This window comes from Gossypium raimondii, chromosome 11 (assembly GCF_025698545.1).
Source record: "Gossypium raimondii isolate GPD5lz chromosome 11, ASM2569854v1, whole genome shotgun sequence".
Classification (NCBI taxonomy): domain Eukaryota; kingdom Viridiplantae; phylum Streptophyta; class Magnoliopsida; order Malvales; family Malvaceae; genus Gossypium; species Gossypium raimondii.
Window position 1 is genome coordinate 10,320,289 of NC_068575.1, and position 24,207 is coordinate 10,344,495.

The 24,207-nt window shown below is 30.8% G+C and overlaps 1 protein-coding gene across 1 annotated transcript; it reads left to right on the forward strand.

Annotated features, from left to right (window-relative positions):
* Positions 1 to 2,069: 2,069 nt before the first annotated feature.
* LOC105804714 (uncharacterized) lies at positions 2,070 to 3,083 on the forward strand. The gene has a single exon (XM_012637419.2). It carries the CDS (start codon positions 2,070 to 2,072, stop codon positions 3,081 to 3,083), a length of 1,014 nt encoding a protein of 337 aa, XP_012492873.1.
* The last annotated feature ends 21,124 nt before the right edge of the window (positions 3,084 to 24,207 follow it).

Sequence of the window (24,207 nt, forward strand, 5' to 3'; positions counted from 1 at the left end):
TCTTACACGGACCCTCGTCTATAAATACCTCTAGGAACGATGAAGAAAAGACCGACTCTCCTAAGATACTAAGTCGATACTCTGCCAACTTACCTTTAACTCTCAACCTTAACATTCTCTTGACCTCCAATCTTTTCTTACTCCAATTCTTCGCCCCAATTGAGTGAACTAGTCTCTGTTATAACCACCGTACTCTCCTCATTATTATATCAACAAAAATAAATATGAATTTTTGTACTACATTAACACAAGTCCATACCTTCTTATTATATTAATATATTTATTTGTTAGGGTAACAACAACTCACATGTTTGGTAGATACTCTTAATATAAATATATATTCTATAAATTAAGCTAGTATGTTTTACATGTGACTTGTTGTTACTCTCTATGTTATCCATCAAACTACTGAGATGGGTTGTATTTATATATATAAATTACATAAAAATAATAATAAAGAAAGAGAATTATAAATATAGGGATTCAAATTCAGACATTTAAAATACAATATCTTTAAAATGATATAAATTAGATGCTTCCTCAATAAATCATACATGTGTATATGCACAGCTAGGAAAATTGCTTATCCTTTAATAATTAAAAAAAATGAAAATGGTTGAAAAACATGACTTCATCCAAGTTTAGATGTTTATGTATTTTATATATATATATTAAACAGAAGAAGTTGGTGTTTGTAAATAAATTAGTGAAGAGCAATGGTTATCCAAGAAGCATTCAAACCCAACATGGATGACTCAAAATGTGTATCAAAACCATACAAAAGTGGTTGAACCCTATTCTCCCCCCTTTTCCCCAGGCCCCATCCCTCCTTTGATTCGAATACCAACATAAATTTATGTATATATATATATATTATACCAACATAAAAATTTTATTTGGTAAATTAACAGTATTGAATATAATTTGGCAAAAGTATTTAGTTTTAAATATTATATATTTTTTAATTTTAATCCTATTAATCTAATATTTTCGATAAATATGATAATTTGAATATTTCAATTTTAAAAAATTAATTTATTTTAATTTTTAATAAATAAAATCAACTTAATATGTATTAAGTTAAATGATAAGTAACTACCTACCTATTTATTATTGAAAATTTTATATTAAGTAAAAGATTAAAATGATTATCAAACACATTTAAAATATTAAATGATGGAAATTTTTTATTTTATTTTAATGATTTATAAAACATACCCTTAGTCTAAATGCTTGAGGAAAAAGTCTGCTACCATTTCTTTCTAATTGCATTATAGTTTCAAACTTTAAAAGGTTATAACTAAGTCTTCAAACTATCATCCCGTATTAATCAAGTCTTTCTGGCAACCTAGCGCTTAGTTTGGGTACTAAATGCTTACTTAAATATGACATGAAGCTTATTAAAACAAGCGAATTAAATTGTAAACATGTGTAATATTTGTTGCACAAACATATTAGATATGACATGTTTATAAAAATAAATATCCCTTTAAATTTTATCAATAATATTTTTTTAAAATATGTCAAATTCAAACCGTTTATACGATAGGTATAATGTGCCTACAATTTGGCGTATGTGTTTTAAATTGATAACATTAGGCTGATGAAAGGACCAAATTGAAACAATTCTAGTAGCTTTGAAGACTAAATTAAAATAATTTGAAAATTGGATTCGGTGAAATTAACCAAAAAGAGAAAAAGGGAAAGGGTTCAAAGTTCAAAGTCACCTCTAAATTGTGACTGAGAGAGTAGTACAAAGTGCAAACCAGCTAATGAGAGAGGGGGCGGATTGAGAATAATAGATCATAAAGAAAGTTAGAAAGGGCCCTGTCTCAGGCGCAAATCAAGGAGAGAACTGGCCAATATGAAATCAAAGCTTTAAGTTATATATATAGCTAGCTCTAGCCTTCGCAACTGCTCCTCATGATTGCGCTAATGGGAACCCCAAAAAGAAAAACCCTTTACTTTCAATTTTCATTCAAACCCTTTAAACCTTAATATTCACTCCCATCTCTTCACTTCTCATAAGCTTCAATGGTTTGATAAACAACTGGAAAAACCCAAACACCATGATCCCAGCATGTTTTAGCCAACCTAGCAACTTGTCCAGTACCTCTCAAGTGCCTCAAAATCTCATCACCTGCATTTACCATACTCAGCTATGGGACTCACCTACGTATCTCACACTTACATGGTCCAAAACCCATTTCTCCCATTCTTTAACAGTCTATTCTGCTGATTCCTTTTCTATTACCATTTCCCTTTATCCTTCCACCTTCTCCTTCTTCAGAAACCGACCAGGCTCCAAATCTGTCTACTTGACTCATCACCATCGTCAAAGAATCAAGCTGTATTGGGATTTCACCAGGGCTGACTTTGCTGAAAACTCAGCTGAGCCTGAGTCTTCCTTCTACATTGGCATTTCATGCAATGGGAAGCTAGAATTCATCCTTGGTGATCTCATGGATGAACTCGCCAAGAGGTGTTCTGGGTTATCTATGGCTCGACAGGTACTCCTTGAACCAAAGCTCTTGTCTAGGAGAGAACATGTTTTTGGGCATAAGAGCTATGTTTCGAGGGCTAACTTCTTGGGGTCTAAACATGAGATAGGGATAGATTGTAATGGAGGGGTTCTGAAGGTGAAAGTTGATGGCCAAACAAGCCTTGTCATAAAGCGATTGGCTTGGAAATTTAGAGGGAATGAAAGGATTTATGTTAATGGAATCGAGGTGGAATTTTTTTGGGATGTTTTCAATTGGGTTAATGGTGAGAATAATAACAATAATAATACCAATGGCCATGGTGTGTTTATTTTTCAAGTTGGTGATGGTGGTGTGTGGCCTGAAATGGTTGGACCGGAGAAAAGGTTGATGAGGAAGAGTTTGTCATCGTTGGCCGCCGGGGGGTCGTCTTCGGCGCCGATGGCATCTGCAAGTCTGCCGCCGTCTCCGTCGTGCTCGAGTGTGCTGCAATGGGCGGAGGAGAGCAATGATGGTGGAAGAAGCTCATGTTCTTCTTCTACTAGGTCATGTGGGAGCAATGGAGGATTCTCTTTGTTGTTGTATGCTTGGAAGAAGGATTGAATTCATAGCTTTTTTGAATTTCAATGCCAAAATGCTTATTATGTTAAAATTTGTGAAATATTGTTTGATTTTTGTTTGAGGAAAGTATTTCAATTTGGAAATTATTTTTTTCTCCATTATTTGTGTTACAATATAAAATATATATATTATTAATAAATAACATATATATTCTTTATGTTGTAAATTCAATCCATTTCTTGCTGGTCATCTTGTATGATATATCAACTCTTCATTTTCTACATACTTTCTCCTTGGAATTTGAAGCTGGTTTCATTTACTTCAATTTACAAATTTAAAATAAACCATAATAATAAATATATCCTTAATGTTTATTCCTTTTCTCATTTTAACCCTATTTTTAAATGATAAAGTTAATTGAACTGTAAAAATTTTAATGACATTGATACACATAATAAAATTTTAAAAATTAATAAAAATATTGAAAATTAAAACCATTTTAAGAAAAAGTCCATAGAAATTTAGAAAAATAATCTCTATTAGTAGTGAAATATTCGTAGACTATAATACAGATTGTCATTAAAATGTTAATAGTTTAACCTAGGATTAAAATGATAAAATAAAGAAAAAATTAGGGCAAAATTTGTCTTTATGAAAAAAGAAATCAACCTTTGCATTAGCATTGGTGGACCCTCTCTAGTAGAGTTGTTAACCATAAGATTTTGATAATAACATTCTACCAAATGTAGGATTTCAATTCAAATGAAAATGATTGTGATTCTATTTTTGTAAAATTGAAAAAAAAAAAATTCTCCAACACCAACACCAACCCCAACCCCAACCCCATATATATAAATGAAACCCAAATAATTAGACCCTTACTTAAGGAAAAAAATTATACCAAATGTTTTGCTTTCAACATTGAGAATACTCAATTGACACCATTAAAATTTAGTAACATCACACTAACGATGAATATCATAATTACCAAATTCAAATATCTCCGTGTCTATTAACCTTACTTTTATGTCTTAAAAAACAACAATCTTGAAATGATTATACAAGAAGAGTTCAAAAGCCTATTATTTAGGCCCACAAAGGCACTTGAGCAGCTCAATTCATAGCAAATGTAAAAGCGATGGTTATAATGGTTTTGGTGCTTTTAGTATGCTGAAATTTTAAATTTAGTATCTTTATTTTAATTTTATATCATTTGATTTAAACATGTAGTCAGGTTCAAATGCAAAACTAATTAATTATGTTTAATCAATAAGATTTTTTTTATATCATTTGAATGTTTAAAATTAATTTTTAGTCTATTGAATTTTAGCTCGATTGATATAAGTATTATTGTCAATGCAGGAAAATATAAGTTCGAGGGTGCCAAAACACATTATTTTTCTATTTATGGATTGAGAAAGGACTATTGGTAGTTCTAGATATTATATAAAAAACAGATATGATCAGAACCTATAATGAAATTGTTGAAAAAAATTAACAAATAAAATTATAAAAATAACATCCCAAAATGAAAATTAAAAACTCAAATTTGAGATTAGAAGCATAACCCAAAAGCAAAGCAGTGGGATTGTGGATTAAAACTAGAATTTGGGAACCCTTCTTTTTTGCAGCATAAACCATAAAGTATGAACTTTCTGCGCCACAGCATGAGGAGCTCTGCTTCCCACTTTATAAATGTAAAGTTGTGAATTGATGTTGATGCAAATGTTGAGTGTTAACACTATATATCATCATTACTCATTCATATCTATCTGCAAATCATATACACTACTTTCTTATCTCTTTTTTTTCTTTCATGATTAATGTAAACCCCCTTTACTATTCTTGTTTTTTTTTTATTTAATGATTGAAGCATTATTTTATGAGAAAATTGAATTCATCGTGGTTTTATCAGGGTCTGTTAAAGATATATTGAGAAGGAAGCTTGACAATATTCATCAGTTCATCAAATTCGATAAATACCTTGTTCAGTTCTTTCAAGTTGATGTTAACAGTGCCCTAAATTAATATCTGTCATCCTATGATAGTATCAATAAACTTAACTACTCTTTACACTTCTTATAGTGTGAACCGCCATAACAAGCCATCCTCAACTTAATAGTTAATGTAAGTTTATGTTATCCCTGACATAAGTTGATAGATGATTGTTGGATATTTAAATTTTTTTAACAAAATTAAAAGATCATTATATTATTAGTATTATTATTATTTTAAGTTATGTCTTGATTACTTGAAGCGGACTTTATCAATAATTTGATGCATGTGCTAATGCATTGGTAAAGAAATCATGAGTTGTGGTGTGATGGTTGTTCATCTCATTTCTTAACCATGAAGTTGAGGGTTCGATCTTTGTTCATGGGAATAGAGCACATTTCATAGTCAATCATCGCTCGTATTATTAAATGTTATATATGCAGAAAAACAAAAAAGGAGAAAAAAAAAGAAATTGATTACAGACTATGATACCCCTAAAACATGAAGCATCTGACAAAATTAAAAGATAAAAATATTAAAATTATATATAAATTTTGGTTTCATCTGTAATTTGATATATGAATTTTGATTTCGTGCAATTTTATCCATAAAGTTTTTATTATGGTTTATATAAAATAAAACTTTGATTTTGATTCAATTATACGTATTTAAAGAAATATACACATCAATTTATTTCCATATTAGATTAATATAATTAATTGTCGTAAATGGTTATCGTTGATAATATTGTTAGTAATTTTAAAAATTAAATCAAATTAAAATTTATTGTATAAAATTGCAAAAAATCAAAATTCATATATGACATTGCACATTGGACCAATGTTCATGTATACTTTTGATATTTATCCCAAAATAAAAAGTCTTCCAAGTGACACCTAACTAAAAATTCATGAGAGTATTATATTAAAGGTCCAAATTTACTATCAACCCTATATTATATGTAAGTCGTAACTTTAGTCTTTGTACTCTAATTTGATCAATTTTTATTTTAAAATTTAGATATCAATCCCGAACTAGGCATAAGTGTGGATTTCGTATCATTGTCCAAATTAATTATTTTTGAAGTTCAATCCTAACTCAAATAGTAGCCGTTAAATCAATTAATTTAAACAATGTGATTTTTATGAGTATTATAAAATAACAAGTGTCATGACTATTATTTTAATTAGGTTAGAATTTTAACATTAAAAAGTACATAAACTAAAAATAACTAAATCAAAATAGAAAGACTAAGTTTAAAACTAGAATTCGAGTAACATGTGAAGGAAAATTATATTTAAAAAAATATAAGTAAAAATAGAAAATAAGTTATTCTATAGATTTTTTAATATATCTTTTTTTAATAACTTCGCATAGTGATATTTTTTTGAACAATTTTATTATAGGTTCTGATCATATATGTTTTTTTTACACAATAATATGATAATGCGCTTCAGCACACTCAAACTCATATTCTCTTGCAATGACAACAATGTTTATGCCAATCGAGTTAAAGACTCAATCCACATAGTGATTTTTTTAAAAAGAAAAAAAATGACAAAATGATTTTTATTTATTCAGAAAAAAGTTATATAACCGTGTGAATAAATTACGTTATTTTAAAATTTTATATTTTATTATCTTGTATTAATTTAATTGAAATAATGTTTGATTGGTTTGTAACACTAAATCAATTAAAAATTCAAAATTGGTATAGAATTGAAATAAGAGATGGCAAAGGTCTCTCCTATCTTAATCAGTGGTCGAGGGTTCGATTCTCGCCCTAGGTATAAAGCAGCTTTAAAACTCTTGATTAGTATCTACCCCTTAATGAACCTACAGAATAAGAAGGATTAGTTACTGGAAGCTATTTATATAGCTACACACCCTTTAGAAAAGCACCTTTTGCTTAAAAAGGAAGCCTATTTAAAATTTTAAAACATATTTCATGGTGGTTGTGTATATATATGATTCCATATTTATTTTATTATATGATTACTTATGCCTTTTGTCTTGTATCATGTTGGCGTTTATTAATAATTAGTTTGATTAGATTAAATTAGGGTAAATTGGAGGTAAAAGTGTTATGGAAGTCTATGTAAGAATTAGATTGTTTTTATTCTTTTTATTAAAAAATGAGTAAATTAGTCTCTGTATATTCAATCAAAGAATAATTTGGTCCTTTGTTAAAAATTTCATCCATTTTTACTATTAAAAATTAGTCATTGTACATCAGCATGAGGTACACGTGGCATGTCACATGTCATTGTCTGGTTATTCCGTCAACCACACCAATTTTTAATACTGCAAATGGATGATTTTAAAAGAAAAGATTAATTTGTTCTTTAATCTAATATACAAGGACCAGTTTGCCAATTTTTTGAGTAGAAAAAGTAAAATGTAGTCTGACTCCTTGTAAAGGGTATTTATGCTATTTTTACCTAAATTGGGTTAAATTAAATTAGTTTAGGTTAGGTTAATTGAGATTTGATCATTTCATTAGATTGCAATAGTTAAATTAACTATGATTCAGTTGGAATTAGTTTAGGGTTAACTTAATTTTAATTAAATAAATAAAATTTGGGTTTGGTTTAGTTTAGTTTGGATTTGACTTAAATTAATTAATTTGGAGATTAATCACGAGAATTTGTGTATTTTTGTGTGATTTTTTAGAGGTAAGATATTTTCAAATTATCGATGTTATATCAATCATGTCATTTCATTATTGAAATTATTAATTTAACCATTAAATAACATATAAAATTTTATTTGGCATAATTTAAAATGAAACTTTTAAAGAAAAATAAAATATTGTCGCATAACTTTTAAAAATTAAAACTAAAATTAAAGTAATATTGAGAAAAAAGATAGTGAACGATAGTTTCTATAAAACTTTAAAATCAAGATTTTTACGATATTTACTTTTACAATATTCATTTTCTTCCTTTAAATTTTTTTATTTTAAATCATGTCACATAAGATCGATGTATCATTTAATGGTTAAATTAACAAATTTTAGTAATGAAGGACTTTATTGATATAATATTAATAATTTGATAATGTGATTATAATGCTTTAAAGTTTGAAGATGTTTGGTGCAATTATTATTATTTTTGATATTTTATTTTATTTTTCTAGAAGCAAGAAGTTTATTCCATTAATTAAACTACCATGATACAAGGCACTGGCACTACACCAAAACAGGTCTTTAGCGCCGTTTTTTTAGGCCTTTAGCGGCGCTTTTTAACGCCACTAAAGGTATTTGCGGCGCTTCCACAAGTGCCGCAAAAAAGGCTGCTAACGAAAACGTCGCAAACGTTTGCAGCGTTTACAAACAAAAAAGCCGCTAAAGATCGTGTTCTTTAGCGGCGTTTTTTATTAAGCGCCGCTAAAGAACATGGTTTTTAGCGGTGTTTTTTTCTAAGCGCCTCTAAAGAACATGGTCTTTAGCGGCGTTTCTTTCTAAGCGCCGCTAAAGAACATGGTCTTTAGCAGCGTTTTTTTCTAAGCGCCGCTAAAGAACATGGTCTTTAACGGCGTTTTTTTCTAAGTGCCGCTAAAGAACATTATCTTTAGCGGCGTTTTTTTCTAAGTGCCGCTAAAGAACATGTTAAATTTTTAATTTTTTCATCCCTCCTGTAGCAACAAATCAAAAGCAACCAGATCTAAACCAGCCAAAAGCAATAAATTTATATAATATTTCAAATTAAACGAATAAAATAATATTAATATCAATAAATAAAAGTGAATTCATATTATTTTTGCAAAAATGTTAAATGTTAAAATGATAAAAATATTTATGCAATACACTATGACGGCGGAAGTTGCGACTGAAACATCTTCATCATAGTCTGAAGCTGCTGCTGGAGTTCGTCGTACTTTTTGCTCTGCTCTGCTTCTCTCGTTGCAGCCTCTGCTTCCCTCGCTGCCACCTCTGCTTTAAGTTGTAGCTGGAGTTCTTCATATTTCCTTTGAACCTCAACTGTAGTCGCTTGCATCTGAGCTATTTGGTCTTTTAACCTCTGAACTTCAGCTTGAGCCTGACTCCCCGAAGCCATGTATTACTGCGAGCTGGATCCAAAATATTGGGTTGGGCTAATAAAAGATCCTTGAAATCGAACCCGACCATACCTTTCAGGACCCAAAACTTCAGTAAAAATCCGGTTATCAATGTCTTCAAGATGAACAGAACTATCACTAGAAGCAATCGCTTCGTACTCCGCCTTTTTGTCCTTTAGTTTTTCCTAATAAATAAATAAATCACATAGTTAGGAACGTAATATATATTAAAAAACATATGCAACATAACAATAGTCGCATTACAAGCAATGAATTAAACCATTAGAAAATAAACACTATAAATAACTAAAACAAGTCAAATCGTATTAAGTAAACGTACCATTATTTCACCACTTTGAGTCATGGGAGATCCATCTTTCTTCCTATAGTAATTTCAAAAGTTGAAGGCATCCAACTTTTGACCGGACGACGATTCCTACAATATAGTAGTAAAATATTATTTAATGGAAAGTTATACATATTTGACAATATTAAAAAATTAAAAATACCTCCGCCTCAGCTACACATGCAAAACTTCTCAACCCGGCTGTGTGAGTGAATTTTTGTTTCTGCCTGCTGCTTTTTCCAACTTGTTCACGATCCTACGTTATGAAATTTTTAGTACGTAAATAGTAAATGCTATAAACCAAAATAATTACAATAGTTTGGAAGTACGTCATACCTCGCCTTTCTTCGAATGCCAAAATCTAACTGCATCTTCCCATTGGTACCTCAACATACCCGGCGGGACATTTTGCAATTTCTCATCGAGGGTTGTTTTTATCTTATAATAATTTTTCTTCAAAGTACTTTTATTGTCTCTCCATCTTTTTCCCAATGCCTTCTTTACATAAGTATCCGAGACATCTAAAGCAAACCTCGCCTACAAAAAACACAAGTTAATAAAGTAAATATAAATGAAACTATTTCCCAAGCATTACAGATGACATTAACATTTTGTTACCTTAATATTATCGAGGGCTTGGTTTTTGTTGCTATCGGGCATTTGACGCCATGACTCGTAGTTGATAGGCAACATATTCGCATTTCGTGCTAAAATGCCCATGTATCCTGCTAAAAGTCGAGCTTCTGATCCAACAGGCTGACCAAAACTGTTTTGTCCAACTTTGACATGCTCGACTGGATCTAACTCGTATAACTCTCTAAGTAGTGTACGTCTTCGACCTCTGCGCGTCCCACCATTTTCAGCTACAAATGGTATATTATAATATAAGAATTTGAAAAATAAATCAATTATAAGTCAACACGCATGTAAATTAAATGTAAAATTACTTTGAACTTCTGTAGGATCCTCAGGTGTAATCGGAACATTCGAATATCCAATTGCTGTCTGTTGTTCAGTACTATTTGTGTCTGTCGAGTTTGGATCATTTTGAACAATGCTTCCCCTTAGAATTTTTCTTCTAGGCATTTTATCTGCAATACACATAAAATGTAAGTAAACTTAATAACTAATTACAACAATAACATCACATATAAAATAGTTGAAATATATAATAAGACCAATATTTAAATTATGATATTACATATAATTAAACAATTGTAAAATCTTACTACATCATTATTCGCAAATATCTTCATCCGTATCCTGACGAACCCATTGAAATTGTGCACTAGTACTAGGGATATTATCGTTTAAGTTTTGTTCTGGAAAGGGCAAAGTTTCTGATCTGTCGTCGATGTTATCTCTACTTCCACTGCCCATGTCAAACAAGTCTCTAGGGATGTTACGGAGTACAACGAACCAACCCTCATCAGTTGGATCTTTTGAGTAAAAAACTTGTTTGACTTGAGATGAGAATACATACAACTCATCTATTAGTTGTTGTCCTGTGTGAATCAATCGGTCAAAGTTCACCATTGTAAAACCAAATTGATCTTGCTTAATTCCACGAGCTGTATTAACATCGGCCCAATCACCTCGAAATAAGACAATTTTCCATTTATCGTAGTAATCCAACTCAATTATGTCAGTAAGATGTCCAAAATATTCCACATTTCCCTCGACAGGATTATTGTCCCTAGCACTAGCATAACTTGTAATTGCAGAATTAACAACTATTAATATTAATAAGTTATGTAAGTTAATATGTAAGTAATGTATTATGTAAGTAATGTATTATGTAAGTTTATATAAAAAAATTATAAGTTATGTATTATGTAAGTTAACATGTAAGTTATGTATTATGTAAGTTTACATACAAGTTTATTTGATAGTTATGTAAGTTTATATAAATATTAATAAGTTATGTAAGTTCTTGTACATACAAATTTTGGTTATGTAAGATATGTATGATGTAAGTATATCACTTTTACGTATCTTATTTATAATTATTTTAAAATTATAATATATTTTAACAAGTTATGTAAGTAATTTAATATATACTTAAATTTTAGTAAGTAATGTATTTAGGAAACATATTTAAGTAATAAATTTAAACAAATTTTAGTAAGTAATGTATTTAAGTAACATATTTAAGTAATAAATTTAACCAAATTTTAGTAAGTAATGTATTTAAGTAATTTATTTAAGTAATATATTCAAGTAATATATTAAAGTAAATGTTAGTAAAAATATGTTTTAGTAAGAAATGTAAGTCATGTAAAATATACTTAAAATTGTTATTTAAGTAATGTAAGATATAAATTTTAAAAATTATATATTATCAATATATATATTAGTAATAAGTTAAATTAAATTGTAAAATATATTAAAAATATAATAAATATTGAAAATATATATTAACTTTAAAATATATATTAATAAGTTATTTATATTAAACATGCAATCAAGTAATAATTCATTGACAAGTCATTTTATAATCAATTTATTAAACATTCAATCAATTAACTTACAAAATTTGATAATTCATTGACATTCAATCAATTAATCGATCAATTTATTGAATAATCATAGATTATTAAACATTAACATTCAATCGCATAAATGAGAACTAACGTCGATAATTTATTAATTGACATAAAATTGAAAATCAATAATTTGTTCACTTTAAACCGAATCCACTATTCGCCTATAATTTATTCAATTACTCAAATATATAAAGTAATTTAAGAATTTTAATCATTTATGTAATTGTTTTTGCTTGGGTAAAAAATACGTACAAAATTACAATCATAATTTATACCTTGCGTTATGGAAAAATTTTGTAAAGTAACATGCAAATTGAGCTAGCAACATATAAATAAAAATGATAATTAAAATCGATACCCACGACTTAAAAAAATCTTAATTAAAACTCCTTTTAAAACTCAAAAATAATAATTAAAGTATAAAGCTAAAATATAAAAAAATCCAAAATTTAAACATTTGGAGGTGTTTTTTTAAGAAAACAAAGGTGGGAAACATAGGAATAAATACCTCAATTTCCTCAACTTCGAAGCAAACTACTGCAAAAAAAAAAAAAGGAAAACATAAGTAAATTAGTACCAAATAAATAGGAAAAAAATAACAGTAAGGCTATGACTCCATTACTGCTTGTGATAACAGTAAATTAGTACCAAATAAATTAGTACCAAATACTTCAACCCTTGTGATAATTGCTTCTCCATTACTGCTAGTCTTTCTTTTCTTTTTCCTATGGATATCAAAATCTAACACTTATTTTTGACTCCTTATTTTTAAATGCAAAATAACAGTAAGGCTATGACTTCTTATTTGTGATAATTATGATTTTTGGTTTTGCAACAGAAATGCTAACCAGAAAACATGATGTTAGGCACCTATGTGTCACTGCAAGTGCAGCAGCAAAGAAGAAAGCAATGAACATTGAACAATAAATTCTACTATAAAATCTTGACCAAAACATGATGTTAGGCACCTATAGCAATTGAATTCGAATTTCAGTTTGGTTATAACAAGTTACAATAAAATCAAACCAAATCAGAAATAATAAAAAAGAAGCCTATATATATTCATTATAAACAAACACAAGAATGAGTTTGGTATGTCAAGTTTTATTTATAATTTTGATTAAAAACTTAAGATAATGTTTGGTATGTCAAGTTTTATTTATTTTTCTTGTAAACTAATTTTCTTTTGGGGAGTTACTTTCCTTGATAGTTGATTTTCATGAACATATGAAAAAAAACAAAATAAAAATTATTGCATTTTTTCTCCAACTTGATTTTTTCTATTACTTCAACAGATTTTTCCCAATGAAAAGTTTTTAAAACAAATAAATTAGATATAACAAATGTCAATAACTTTTCCACGCCATATATATATAGCAGACTAAAGCAAACAACAGTCGAATAAAAATTCCAAATCCAAAGGAGCAAAGCAGTGTTTCACATAAAAGAAACACATGGTATGGTACCCACTATCAAACTAATCAAAAGCATCGACTAATTTACTCAAAAAGGACCAAATTTTGAGCATGAACGATGAAATAAAATGATGAAATTAATACCGAGAGCTTTATACCTTGGAAAGGGTATTGGCCAAAATTGAAGATGGAATCCCAAATTAGTAATTGTAGCGTCTTCTCATTGGTTTCAGCCTTGGAGCTTCGAGGAAAGTTGGAAGCTTGAAAGTGTGGGTAGCTGAAAGAAAGGAGTCAAAACAACAGTAATGGAGAAGCAACAGAGATACATTAACGCATGAAGAAAAAGAACAAAATACTCGAACTTACCGATGGTTGCGGCACCGAAGACGAACGGAGAATGTGATGCAGTACAGGAGACGGCAGAGTAGCAGGTGGTCGGGTTTGGGGAGTTGTTAGGGATTAGGGGAATGTTCTTTAGGGATTTAGGGGAGAATGAGATGGGGGATAAAAAATGCAGAATCGGGTGTAAACAATTAACCATTTGCGGCGTTTATAAATATGCGCCACTAACTATAAATCAAAACGAAGCCGTTTCATCAACAAATAGCTCACGCCTGTGGCGTTTTTGAATAAACGCCACTAATAATACAGCAAAACGGTCTCGTATCAATAAATGTTAAAACATTTTTGTGGCGTTTGAACCAAAGCGCCACTAAATATAAATCAAAACACAGTCGCTTCATCAACATTTACCTCAAACCCGTGGCGTTTCCAAAAAAACGCCACTAATAACATTTACAAAACGGTAGAGTTTCTATAAATGTTAGAACAATTTTGCGGCGTTTTGAGTAAAGCGCCACTAACTATAAGCTCAAACGAAGTCGTTTCACAACAGTTAACTCAAGCCTGAGGCGTTTTCATAAAAACGCCACAAATACCATAGACAAAACGACAACATTTCAATAAACATAATTACATTTTTGCGGCGTTTTATGTAAAGCGCCACTAATAGCAACGTAAAACGGCTCAGTTTTATTAACTCCTAATACAACCTTGCGGCGTTTTGTTAAAGCGCCAGTAATAGAGAAGAACAAAACGGCTCCGTTCCCCTTCCCAGTTACAGGATTTTGCGGCGCTTATCTAATGCTGCTGCAAGTCCCACAGGAAACGACGCCGTTTTACTTAACATTAAAATACTTTTTCCGGCGTTTTTATGTAAACGCCGCTAAAGCCTTTCAAAACAAAAAAATATTTAAAATTTCAACAAAATTTAAAAATATTTATAATTTATTTTAAATTATATCTATGCTAATAATAGAATACAAATATACTACCACGTGAGTTGTCAAATTAGTGTCATCCAAGATTGAAGTTAAATTGATCCAAATCCCAAACCCCAAACCCCAAATCTAAAACCCTAAAAGTCAAAACCAAAAATCCCAAACCGTAATATTCCTAAACCATATTTTTGGGAAATTGTGTGGCCAATGTTACTGTATACAAAACATATATTTTATATTCATTTATTAAATTGCATGAATCTTTAGTAAAATCTAAATGTTCTTTAATTTTTAAATAGTATCCTTAAACCCAAAACCCAAACTCTAACACATAAACTATTAACCCAAAATAATAAACATTAAACTGTAATCCCTAAAACTCTAAACCGTAGACATAAAATCATATATTCTATAACGTAAACCCTAAAATAAAATAAAAATTTTACAGCGCCACTAAAGTTCCCAACAGGCCTAACCTGATCCTGAATCTTTAAACCCTAAATCACTAACTCTTAACTTCTAACCCTTAACCTCAAACCACTAACCCCTAACTACTAACCCCTAAATTACCTTATTTAATATATAAATTAAAAATATTAATTAATCAAAACCCTAAATCCTAACCCAAATCCCTAACCCCTAACCCTTAAACCTTATTTCATAAAAATTAAAACACACTAATTAATCTAAACCCTAAATCCTAACCTAACACCGAACCTATAAACCTTAAATCCCTAACTCTTAATCTCTAACCCCTAAATTACAACCCTTAAACCAAAATCCCTAATCCATAATCCCTAATTCCATAATCTATAAACGTTAAAATTGTAACTCTTAAACCGGCCTTAAATCCTAAATTAACCATATACCCTAAACCATATATATTAAACCCTAAACTATAATGATAATTAATTAAATATTTTATGTTTAATACTATCATATCTTTTACAATTATATATGAAATTATTTAATATATAAATTAAAAATCAATCAGTCATGTACCTAAAAATTTTTAAAATTATTTTAAATAATATTATTTTAATTTTTCCATTATTAACAAATATTCAATTAAAAATAAATTGAATTTTAATTAATATAAATAAACAAATTAAATAGTAAATAAAAGATAAAAGGTTTTTGTGGCGCTTTTCAAAAACGACGCTAAAGCCCTAAAAGTTCAGAAAACGACACCGTTGGGCTTAGGTTTTTTTGCGGCACATCAACAAAAACGCCGCTAAAAGGCCACGAATTGTCAGAAAACGGTGTCGTTGGGCTTAGTTTTTGTTGCGGCGCATCTTCAAAAACGCCACCAAACCACTTTACATTAGCGGTGCTTACTTAAAAACACCACTAAACACCCAAAAAGCTCAGAAAACGGCGTCGTTGGGCTTTGGTTTTTTGTGGCGCTTTCCAGAAAACGCCGCTAAAAACCTGGACATTAGCGGCCCTTTACTAAAAGCGCCGCTAAATCCCCGAAAGCTCAGAAAACGGTGCCGTTGGGCTTTCGTTTTTTTGTGGCGCTTCCTCGAAAACGCCGCTAAAGACCTGAACATTAGCGGCACTTTACTAAAAGCGCCACTAAATCCCCGAAAGCTCAGAAAACGGCGTCGTTGGGCTTTGGTTTTTTTGTAGCGCTTCCTCAAAAACGCCGCTAAAGACCTGAGCATTAGCGTCGCTTTACCAAAAACGCCGCTGAATCCTCGAAAGCTCAAAAAACGGCGTCGTTGGGCTTTGGTTTTTTTTGTGGCGCTTCCTCAAAAACGCCGCTAAAGACCTGAGCATTAGCGGTGCTTTATCAAAAACGCCGCTAAATCCCCTAAAGCTCAGAAAACGGCGTCGTTTGGCTTTGGTTTTTTTGTGGCACTTCCTCGAAAACGCCGCTAAAGACCTGAGCATTAGCGGCGCTTTATTAAAAAAGCCGCTAAATCCCCGAAAGCTCAGAAAACGACGTCATTGGGCTTAGGTATTTGCGGCGCTTTCTGGATAACGCCGCTAATGCTTTTTTTTTAGCGGTGTTTGCTGTGATGCACCGCTAATAATCGATCGTTAGCGGCATTTGGTATCCAACCGCCACTAAAAACGCCGCTAAAAGCCTGTTTTGGTGTAGTGTGGTTATGTCTCCAGTCACTAAACATTTTCTCAGAGTCGGTCTCCATTATAAGTTTTTGTGTACCTTTGTTGCATTGCCATTCTTGTTCCTAAGCTCAGCCACAACAAACCTCCCCTCATCATGGTGGGACCATTAATTGCAGCATGGATTCCTCAGTCTTCTCATTGTTTGGTTTTGATCGAAACACATTGCCCATTGCACCATCATCCCATGTTTTTCCTACACATGCAGTAGCCAATCATCAAAAGTTGATACTTGTTCAGGGACTCTCCGAACTCCCAACTTACCATTCCTTTTCTGGTTATCGTGACACTAGTCCAACTCTTCAATGTACCCTTACCCCACCACCACAAGTTGGCCACGAACTCAACTACTCTCTCTACACATTTGTCTTGCAAGTTTAGTATGAGTATTGTTATCAATGCAGAAAAACGTGGGTTTAAGCACGCTGAAATGCATTATCCTCCTATTTATGAATTGGAGAGGAGTTATGGGTAGTCAAAAAAGAACATATATAATCAAAACATATAATAAGATTGCTTAAAAAAAACCAAAACTAACGGGAAACTTGCCACTACTCTCCTTTATGGCCAGCTAATCAATTACGTATTGGTACATGGGTCACTTTTAACCCACATTTTGAACTTTAATTAGTTTTGATTGAAAAAATAAAATTATTTATCTAAATAAATAATTTACACAAATCCTATTTTAATTTATTAAAATCATGACAACTTTAACATATTAAAATGCATGTTTAATTTTCATTCTAGATAATTAAGAAACATAAACTCCTAATTTAATTTAATTTAATTCAATTTAATTTCATATTCATTATTTAATCCAATTAAATAAATATTTGAAGTGATTAGATTAATGCTAGATCAAACTAATCATTAAATCAAGAAAGCATCTATTACTCCCATAAATAAATCTAGTGAATTGTTCTTCCTTGTTCAATCTTTTATGATTTCCAACAATTGTTAAAATTAAACGTAAATTTGTTAAGAATTATATTGAATTAGTGGAAAATTTGGATGGAGGTATATAAGTTGGGCTACAATAACATGTAATTAAGTTATGATTTTTTTTATTAATGACATAATTATTAGTCATGGAGTCGTTTTATTAGAAGTACTATGACAAAATTCTCAATTATATACCATTATGAAAATTAACAAGTAAAGTGTATTATCCTCATAAACCACTTGTAATCCCTTTATGTTTTATCCGTTCACAAAGTTTAATATTTTTTTCTTAAAGTTCTATTATATATACCATAGTGTAAATAATATATTTACTAAGTCGCTTTGATATGACCTTAGTCAGGTTCCATTTACCTCAATCATATAATTAGGGGTGAGCAAAACTCGATTCGACTCGAAAAAATCGAAAAAAATTCGAATTTCGAGTTAAACGAATCGAGTTATTCGAGTTAATCGAATTATTCGAATCAACTCGAATTTTTTTTCGAATTTCGAGTTCGAATCGAGTTGAGTTTTCGAATTCGAATAACTCGAATAATTCGAATAATTCGAATATCAAACTATAATAATTTACATTTTTACCCTAAACCCCCAAACCTTTTTACTTTTCCCTCAAAACTTTTACTCCTTCCCACTTTTCCCCCAAAACTTTTACTACCCTCCCCTCCCAACCCCCCAATCTACCCAAAATCTATTTCCCACCAAAAAATTACTCTCCCATTTACTTTTTCTCAAAATTTTACTCCCAAAAACCCTCAAAACATTTTATTTTCTCCCAAAATTTTTACTCCCTCTCACTTTTTCCCTAAAACTTTTATTCCCTTCCCATCTCACCTCTCATTTACCCCAAACCCTCCACCCTTCAATTTTTTTTTAATATTTTTCCTCTAAATTTTTATTCCCCTAGTTACTTTCCCTCAAACTTTTATTCCCAAAACTTTTTATTTTTCCCCTAAACTTTTACTTCTCACTAGAGGTGCTCATGGGCCGGGCGGCCCGGCCCGGCCCGACGGCCCGCCCAAAATATGGGAGGGTTTGGGTAAAAATATAGGCCCGAAATATGGGCTTGGGCAAAAAAACGAGGCCCGTTTAGAAAACGGGCCGAGCCTCGGGCACAACTTTTTCGGCCCGGGCCCGGCCCGATTTAATAAATATATTTATTTTTTTTAATTTTAAAATATTTTTACATACTTTTTTAATTTTTTTTAAATTTTAAAATATTTTTAAAATACTTTTTTTAATTTTTTTAATTTTTTTTAATTTTAAAATATTTTTAAAATATTTTTTTAATTTTTTTAATTTTAAAATATTTTTAAAATATTTTTAAAATACTTTTTTTAATTTTTTAAATATTTTAAAATAAAATTGGGCCGGGCCGGGTCGGGCCCGGGCTTATGATTTTTTTCCCAGGCCGGGCCTGGGCAAAATCTTAGGCCCATATTTCGGGCCGGGCCGGGCCCGGGCCTAGGACCTGGGCCGAAATTTTTTTATGGGCCCGGCCCGACCCATGAGCACCTTTACTTCTCACCCTTTACTCTCAAATAAAAAATCAAAATTATCCAAAAAAAATCACTAAACATAAATAATAATAATTTTATTTATATCTACTATTTATATTATTAAATTAAATTTCACATTTTATATTATTTATATTATTGAATTGTTTAGTCATATTGAATATTTATATTAAAATTGATTTATTAATTATGCCATAAAATATTCGTGTTAAAATTTTATATTGGTATCAATTTCACATTTTATTTTTAAAATAATTTTATTAAAAATCATATGTTTACATTTAATATATTTTTAATTCCAAAATACATAGTGACAAGAATCTGAAGATAATTGAAACAACTAAGCAAGCAAAGAAGCTAACCAGTATATAAAAAAATTAATAAATAAATTATGATGTGATGAAAGTTAATAAAAAAAATTGATTAAGGTGGACAAATTTTATTACGATGGGTGACAATGGTTACAAGAACCCAAAATTATTTTTTAAAATTTAACTCGAACAAATATATTCGATTCGATTCGATTCGAATTCCATCTCACTCGACTCGATTCGAGAAAACTTCAAATAAAGTTAGGATGATAAAATGAGATTCGAAAACTCGATTAACTCGAAAATTTTTTATTCGATTCGATTCGATCGAATGCTCACCCCTATATAATACATTTATGATGATACTTTTGACTCCTTAGTAGAGCTATAACTTCATAATCTATAAGTGAAAGTATATAATGTACAAGTCATAACTCCAATGCACTAATCTTTGTCACGCATTGGTTATCAATATATTTTAGCTTGAATGCCTTTCTGTCCACTTGCTAGTTGGAGTCCTTTTGTAACTTGATTTGCACAAATTTTCATAAGTCAGCCATAATTGAGATTATAGAACTTCAATTCACATAATTCAAGATGCGCTTGAAAGCTAACAAAAAGATTTACCAATATTAAATTAATTGACCTGAATCTTATTGAAATATCTCCAAAACTCAAGAAATTGATCCTTATGGAATATTAAGGGATTTTTCTCTCTCAAAAAGCTTGCAATCTTTGCTTTCAACAATTTTATCTTCTTCACTATCTTCAAACACCAGCACAAGTGCTCATTCAAAAATCCGTAAAAAAAATTCAAATTTCAATTGCCAAAAATAATAATTATGTTGATTCTCAATCAACAATAATAATAGGCTAAAAGAAATATGGTAAAAAAGATGGAAAAAGAGAAAGAAGTAAAGGATGAAGGTAGAACTTGAAAGGTAAATGATAAAATGCAATTGATAATATTATAAGGTAATAGAAATTACATAATCTGGTGTTATGTTTTAATTATATTGTCGGGGTTTGATCTTTGCTCACGGGAATGGAGCATATTTCATGAGCAGTCATTTACTTTTTCAGAGAGTCTCGAGACAAGAGAATTAGTCATTGCTGTCGGCGGTGAATGCCCTAGTTACGGACAAAAAAAAGGAACAGCTGTGGCTTCCTTTCTCCAGGCTTTATGAGCCGATTCTTTTATAACTTCCCCTCGGCTTCTTCGTGCTTTGTTGTCGACCAGTCACCGATTGAGGCTCGCCGAATTTTGCTGAGGGTCTACCTCATCTGTTTGGACAGGGTTTTTGTCGCCGCCTTAGTGTCTACCATTATGGTGATTTTATTTACTATTTCTATGTGTTTTTGGTAGTTTGTTTGTTGTTTGTTGTTTTTTGCCGATCAGGGAAAGTCCGTCCAGTCAGGAGAGCATGTGATCTGCTGCTGGAATCATTGCGTGGTCGTGGAGTTGTTTAGCTTGAGTGGTCGATACCTTTGCCTTTGGGCCTGGTTTCCTGATGATACGAGGAAGGTCTTTGCTTCTAATATGTATCTGTTTTGCTTCGAAATAGTGCTTATGGCGTTACTCAATTGCCCCTCATTCGTCTAATCCACTTGATGTGCAGATGGTGTTGCTCGCTTCAGAATTATTTCCTAAGGTTAAAGTTTTGGTTTGTTCTGCCTTTGAGCTTTTTCTCTGGGGTTGAGCCTATTGGCTCATCGAGTTAAGGTGGTGCCTACACTGTTGATTTGTTGTAACCTCTTTGTATAAAGCTCTTCATATATAGATTCTTAACCAATTAATATGGACATTGTTGTTAATGTAAGAGTATGTGAGTTTGAGTGTGATGAAGTGTATTATCTTCCTATTTATGTGTTAGGACCTCTTCATAGAAAATATTTTATATTATCCAACTCCCTTCATTTTTCTTGGTTTAAAAAAAAACTCATTTTTCTTTTAATTTTAGTATATTTAAAATAGGGTATGTACAAGCCCATTTTTGCCTGGCCCAAAACCCAAATTTCTACAGCCCTAATTTACTAGCCTAACCCAAACAACACAATCCAAGCCCAACCAGGCCCAATACCCAAATCAGACCCAAATTTTAAACTAGGGTTTCAGAAAATTGAAACCCTAGCCTAGCCTAGTGCCGCATGACTTCTTTGGTCTCGCCGTTAAATCACGCCTTGCACTTCCTCACCACGCCACCAACTCCTTCACCGCCTCCGACTCTCGCAAGATGAAAGAACACATAAAGTAGAGACAAAAAGCAAAGGCAAGCAAGAGAGAAAAAATTTTTGTAACATTGGCTATAAAAAAAAAAAAAAAGAAGTTTGAATCAAAGGGGAACTTTTGTTTTTTTTAAATCGGTATACAAACCGATTGAAACCTTTATAATGGGGGTTGTTTTTTCTCTTCCGATTTTTGTAAGGAAAAACACATTAGCAAGGAAATAAAACAAAAAAAACAGATTCAAGAAACCTTTTTGGTACAAGTTCTATTTTCCTTTTTTATTTTTACTTTTCTCTTTATTTTTTTCTTTTTTCGTAACTGTTCGTATTTCTTTATTTTTATTTTTCTTTTATATTTAAAAACTATATATATAACGTAAAAAAAAGCAAAAAAAATACCTTCTTTTGATTTTTTTGCCACTGTCTGATGGGCCGCCTGGCAACAACGACGCATGGCTGACCTGCTCACGGTTTACAGGCTCTGGTCGGAGGAAGGGAGAGAGACTTGAGAGAAATTTTTTGGTTTTTTTCTGGAGAAGAAGGGAAGAATGAAAATTTTGAAAAAAAATTACTTTAAATAGGCTTCCAAACGACGTCGTTTTGGGCGCCTTCTCGAGCACCAAAAGCGCGCTGTTTTGACTGACCGATTAGTGACCCGACCCGCTCCGGGGGATCCACGTGTTTTGACGGAAGGGCTAATTGCACGTTTAGCCCTTCCTCTTTTAATGTTTTAAAATTAGGTTCTTTTAATCTTTTGAATTTTACCCGAAATTTTTGCGTTTTCAATTTAATCCTTACCGAACTACGTCATTTTAATGGAAGGAAATTTCCTTCTGGTCCCTCCATGTTTTATGAATGTTCGAGTAGTCCCCGCTTTTGTTTATTTGCGTTTTGAGCCACGAATCTTGTTTTAATGTTTAATTTAGTCTTTTGCTATTTTGTTTATTTTCCTAACAAATTTCATATTATTATTATTATTATCATTATTATTATTATTATTATTATTATTATTATTATACTCTTTTAATTTTAAAATTCTTGTTATATATTTACATATACAAACGCATACTTTTTATAATATATATGTGTACATATTTTATTTATTTATTTTTGTGTGTGAATATATACACTTTCCTAATTCATATACACATACATTTTAAAATTATTATAAATATATTTTATATTTCATTTTCATACTTACACATACCTATATCTATTTCTACGTATTTTATTACACATAGATATACGTATACATATTTTTAAATATTTTCTATGTTTTCATAATTCTAAAATATATATATATATACATGTATTTATATATTTTTTCTTTTATGGTTTCGTTATTTCGTGGTGTTTACTTTTTTTTTTATGCCCACTTTCATTCGAATAGTTTATTTGCTTATTCTTTTGCATGTTTAATTCGTTTTTTATTTATTTATCTTTTATTTGTTGTTACTCGTACTTACATTATCGAATTCATTATTGTTTTGTTACGAGCATTAACATCGTGTTTTATTTCTACTATTACGCGTTAAATTATTTTTCATTCAATGTATAAATTATGATTTTTGAATAAACAAAATTTCATGTTTAGACTCGAGAAGGTCGTACCCTAACTTACTGGGTTTCGATTTTCACGATAAATCTAAATACGCGAGTTTTTTTAACCAAAGTTTTAAATGATCTCGAAAATTAAGAAAAGATCGAGTCCTAACTTACTGGACTTGATCCCCTTTTTTAAATTCGAGATAGTTAAACATCTTTTAAATAAGTATTTTTTTACATTCATTCGCGTATCGAGAATTAGAGACATTGTGTCCTAACTTACTGGATATGATGCTTTCTTTCTCGATTAACGTGGAATGTACCATCTTTTCCCAAAATTTTCAACATTTTAATACAAGGATCGTATTTTTAAATTTCTTTAAAGTTTTCAGTTTTTTGACACTAAGACATTAAGTAATCAACTAGGTACCAATTTTGGACGTATCGAGGGTGCTAATCCTTCCTCGTGCGTAACCGACTCCCGAACCCATCTTTTTGAATTTCGTGGACCAAAATCGTTGTTTTAATAAAATTAAATCGTTTATTAAAAACAACCACTTTTCAAGGTGATCCGATCACACCTTATCAAAAAAGGATTGGTGGCGACTCCCGTTTTTGTTTTCATTTTTCAAACCCAAGTCGACCCCGTTTTCCATCAAAAAAATGGTGTCAACAGGGTAAACTATTAAAATAGTCACTTTTATTTACCTCAAGTTACATTTTAGTTATTTATGTTTGAAATGTTACGTTTTAGTCACTTACGTTATCGTGTTGTAACATTTTAGTCATTGAGCCGTTAATTACCGTTAACGGTGTAACGGTAAGCTAAC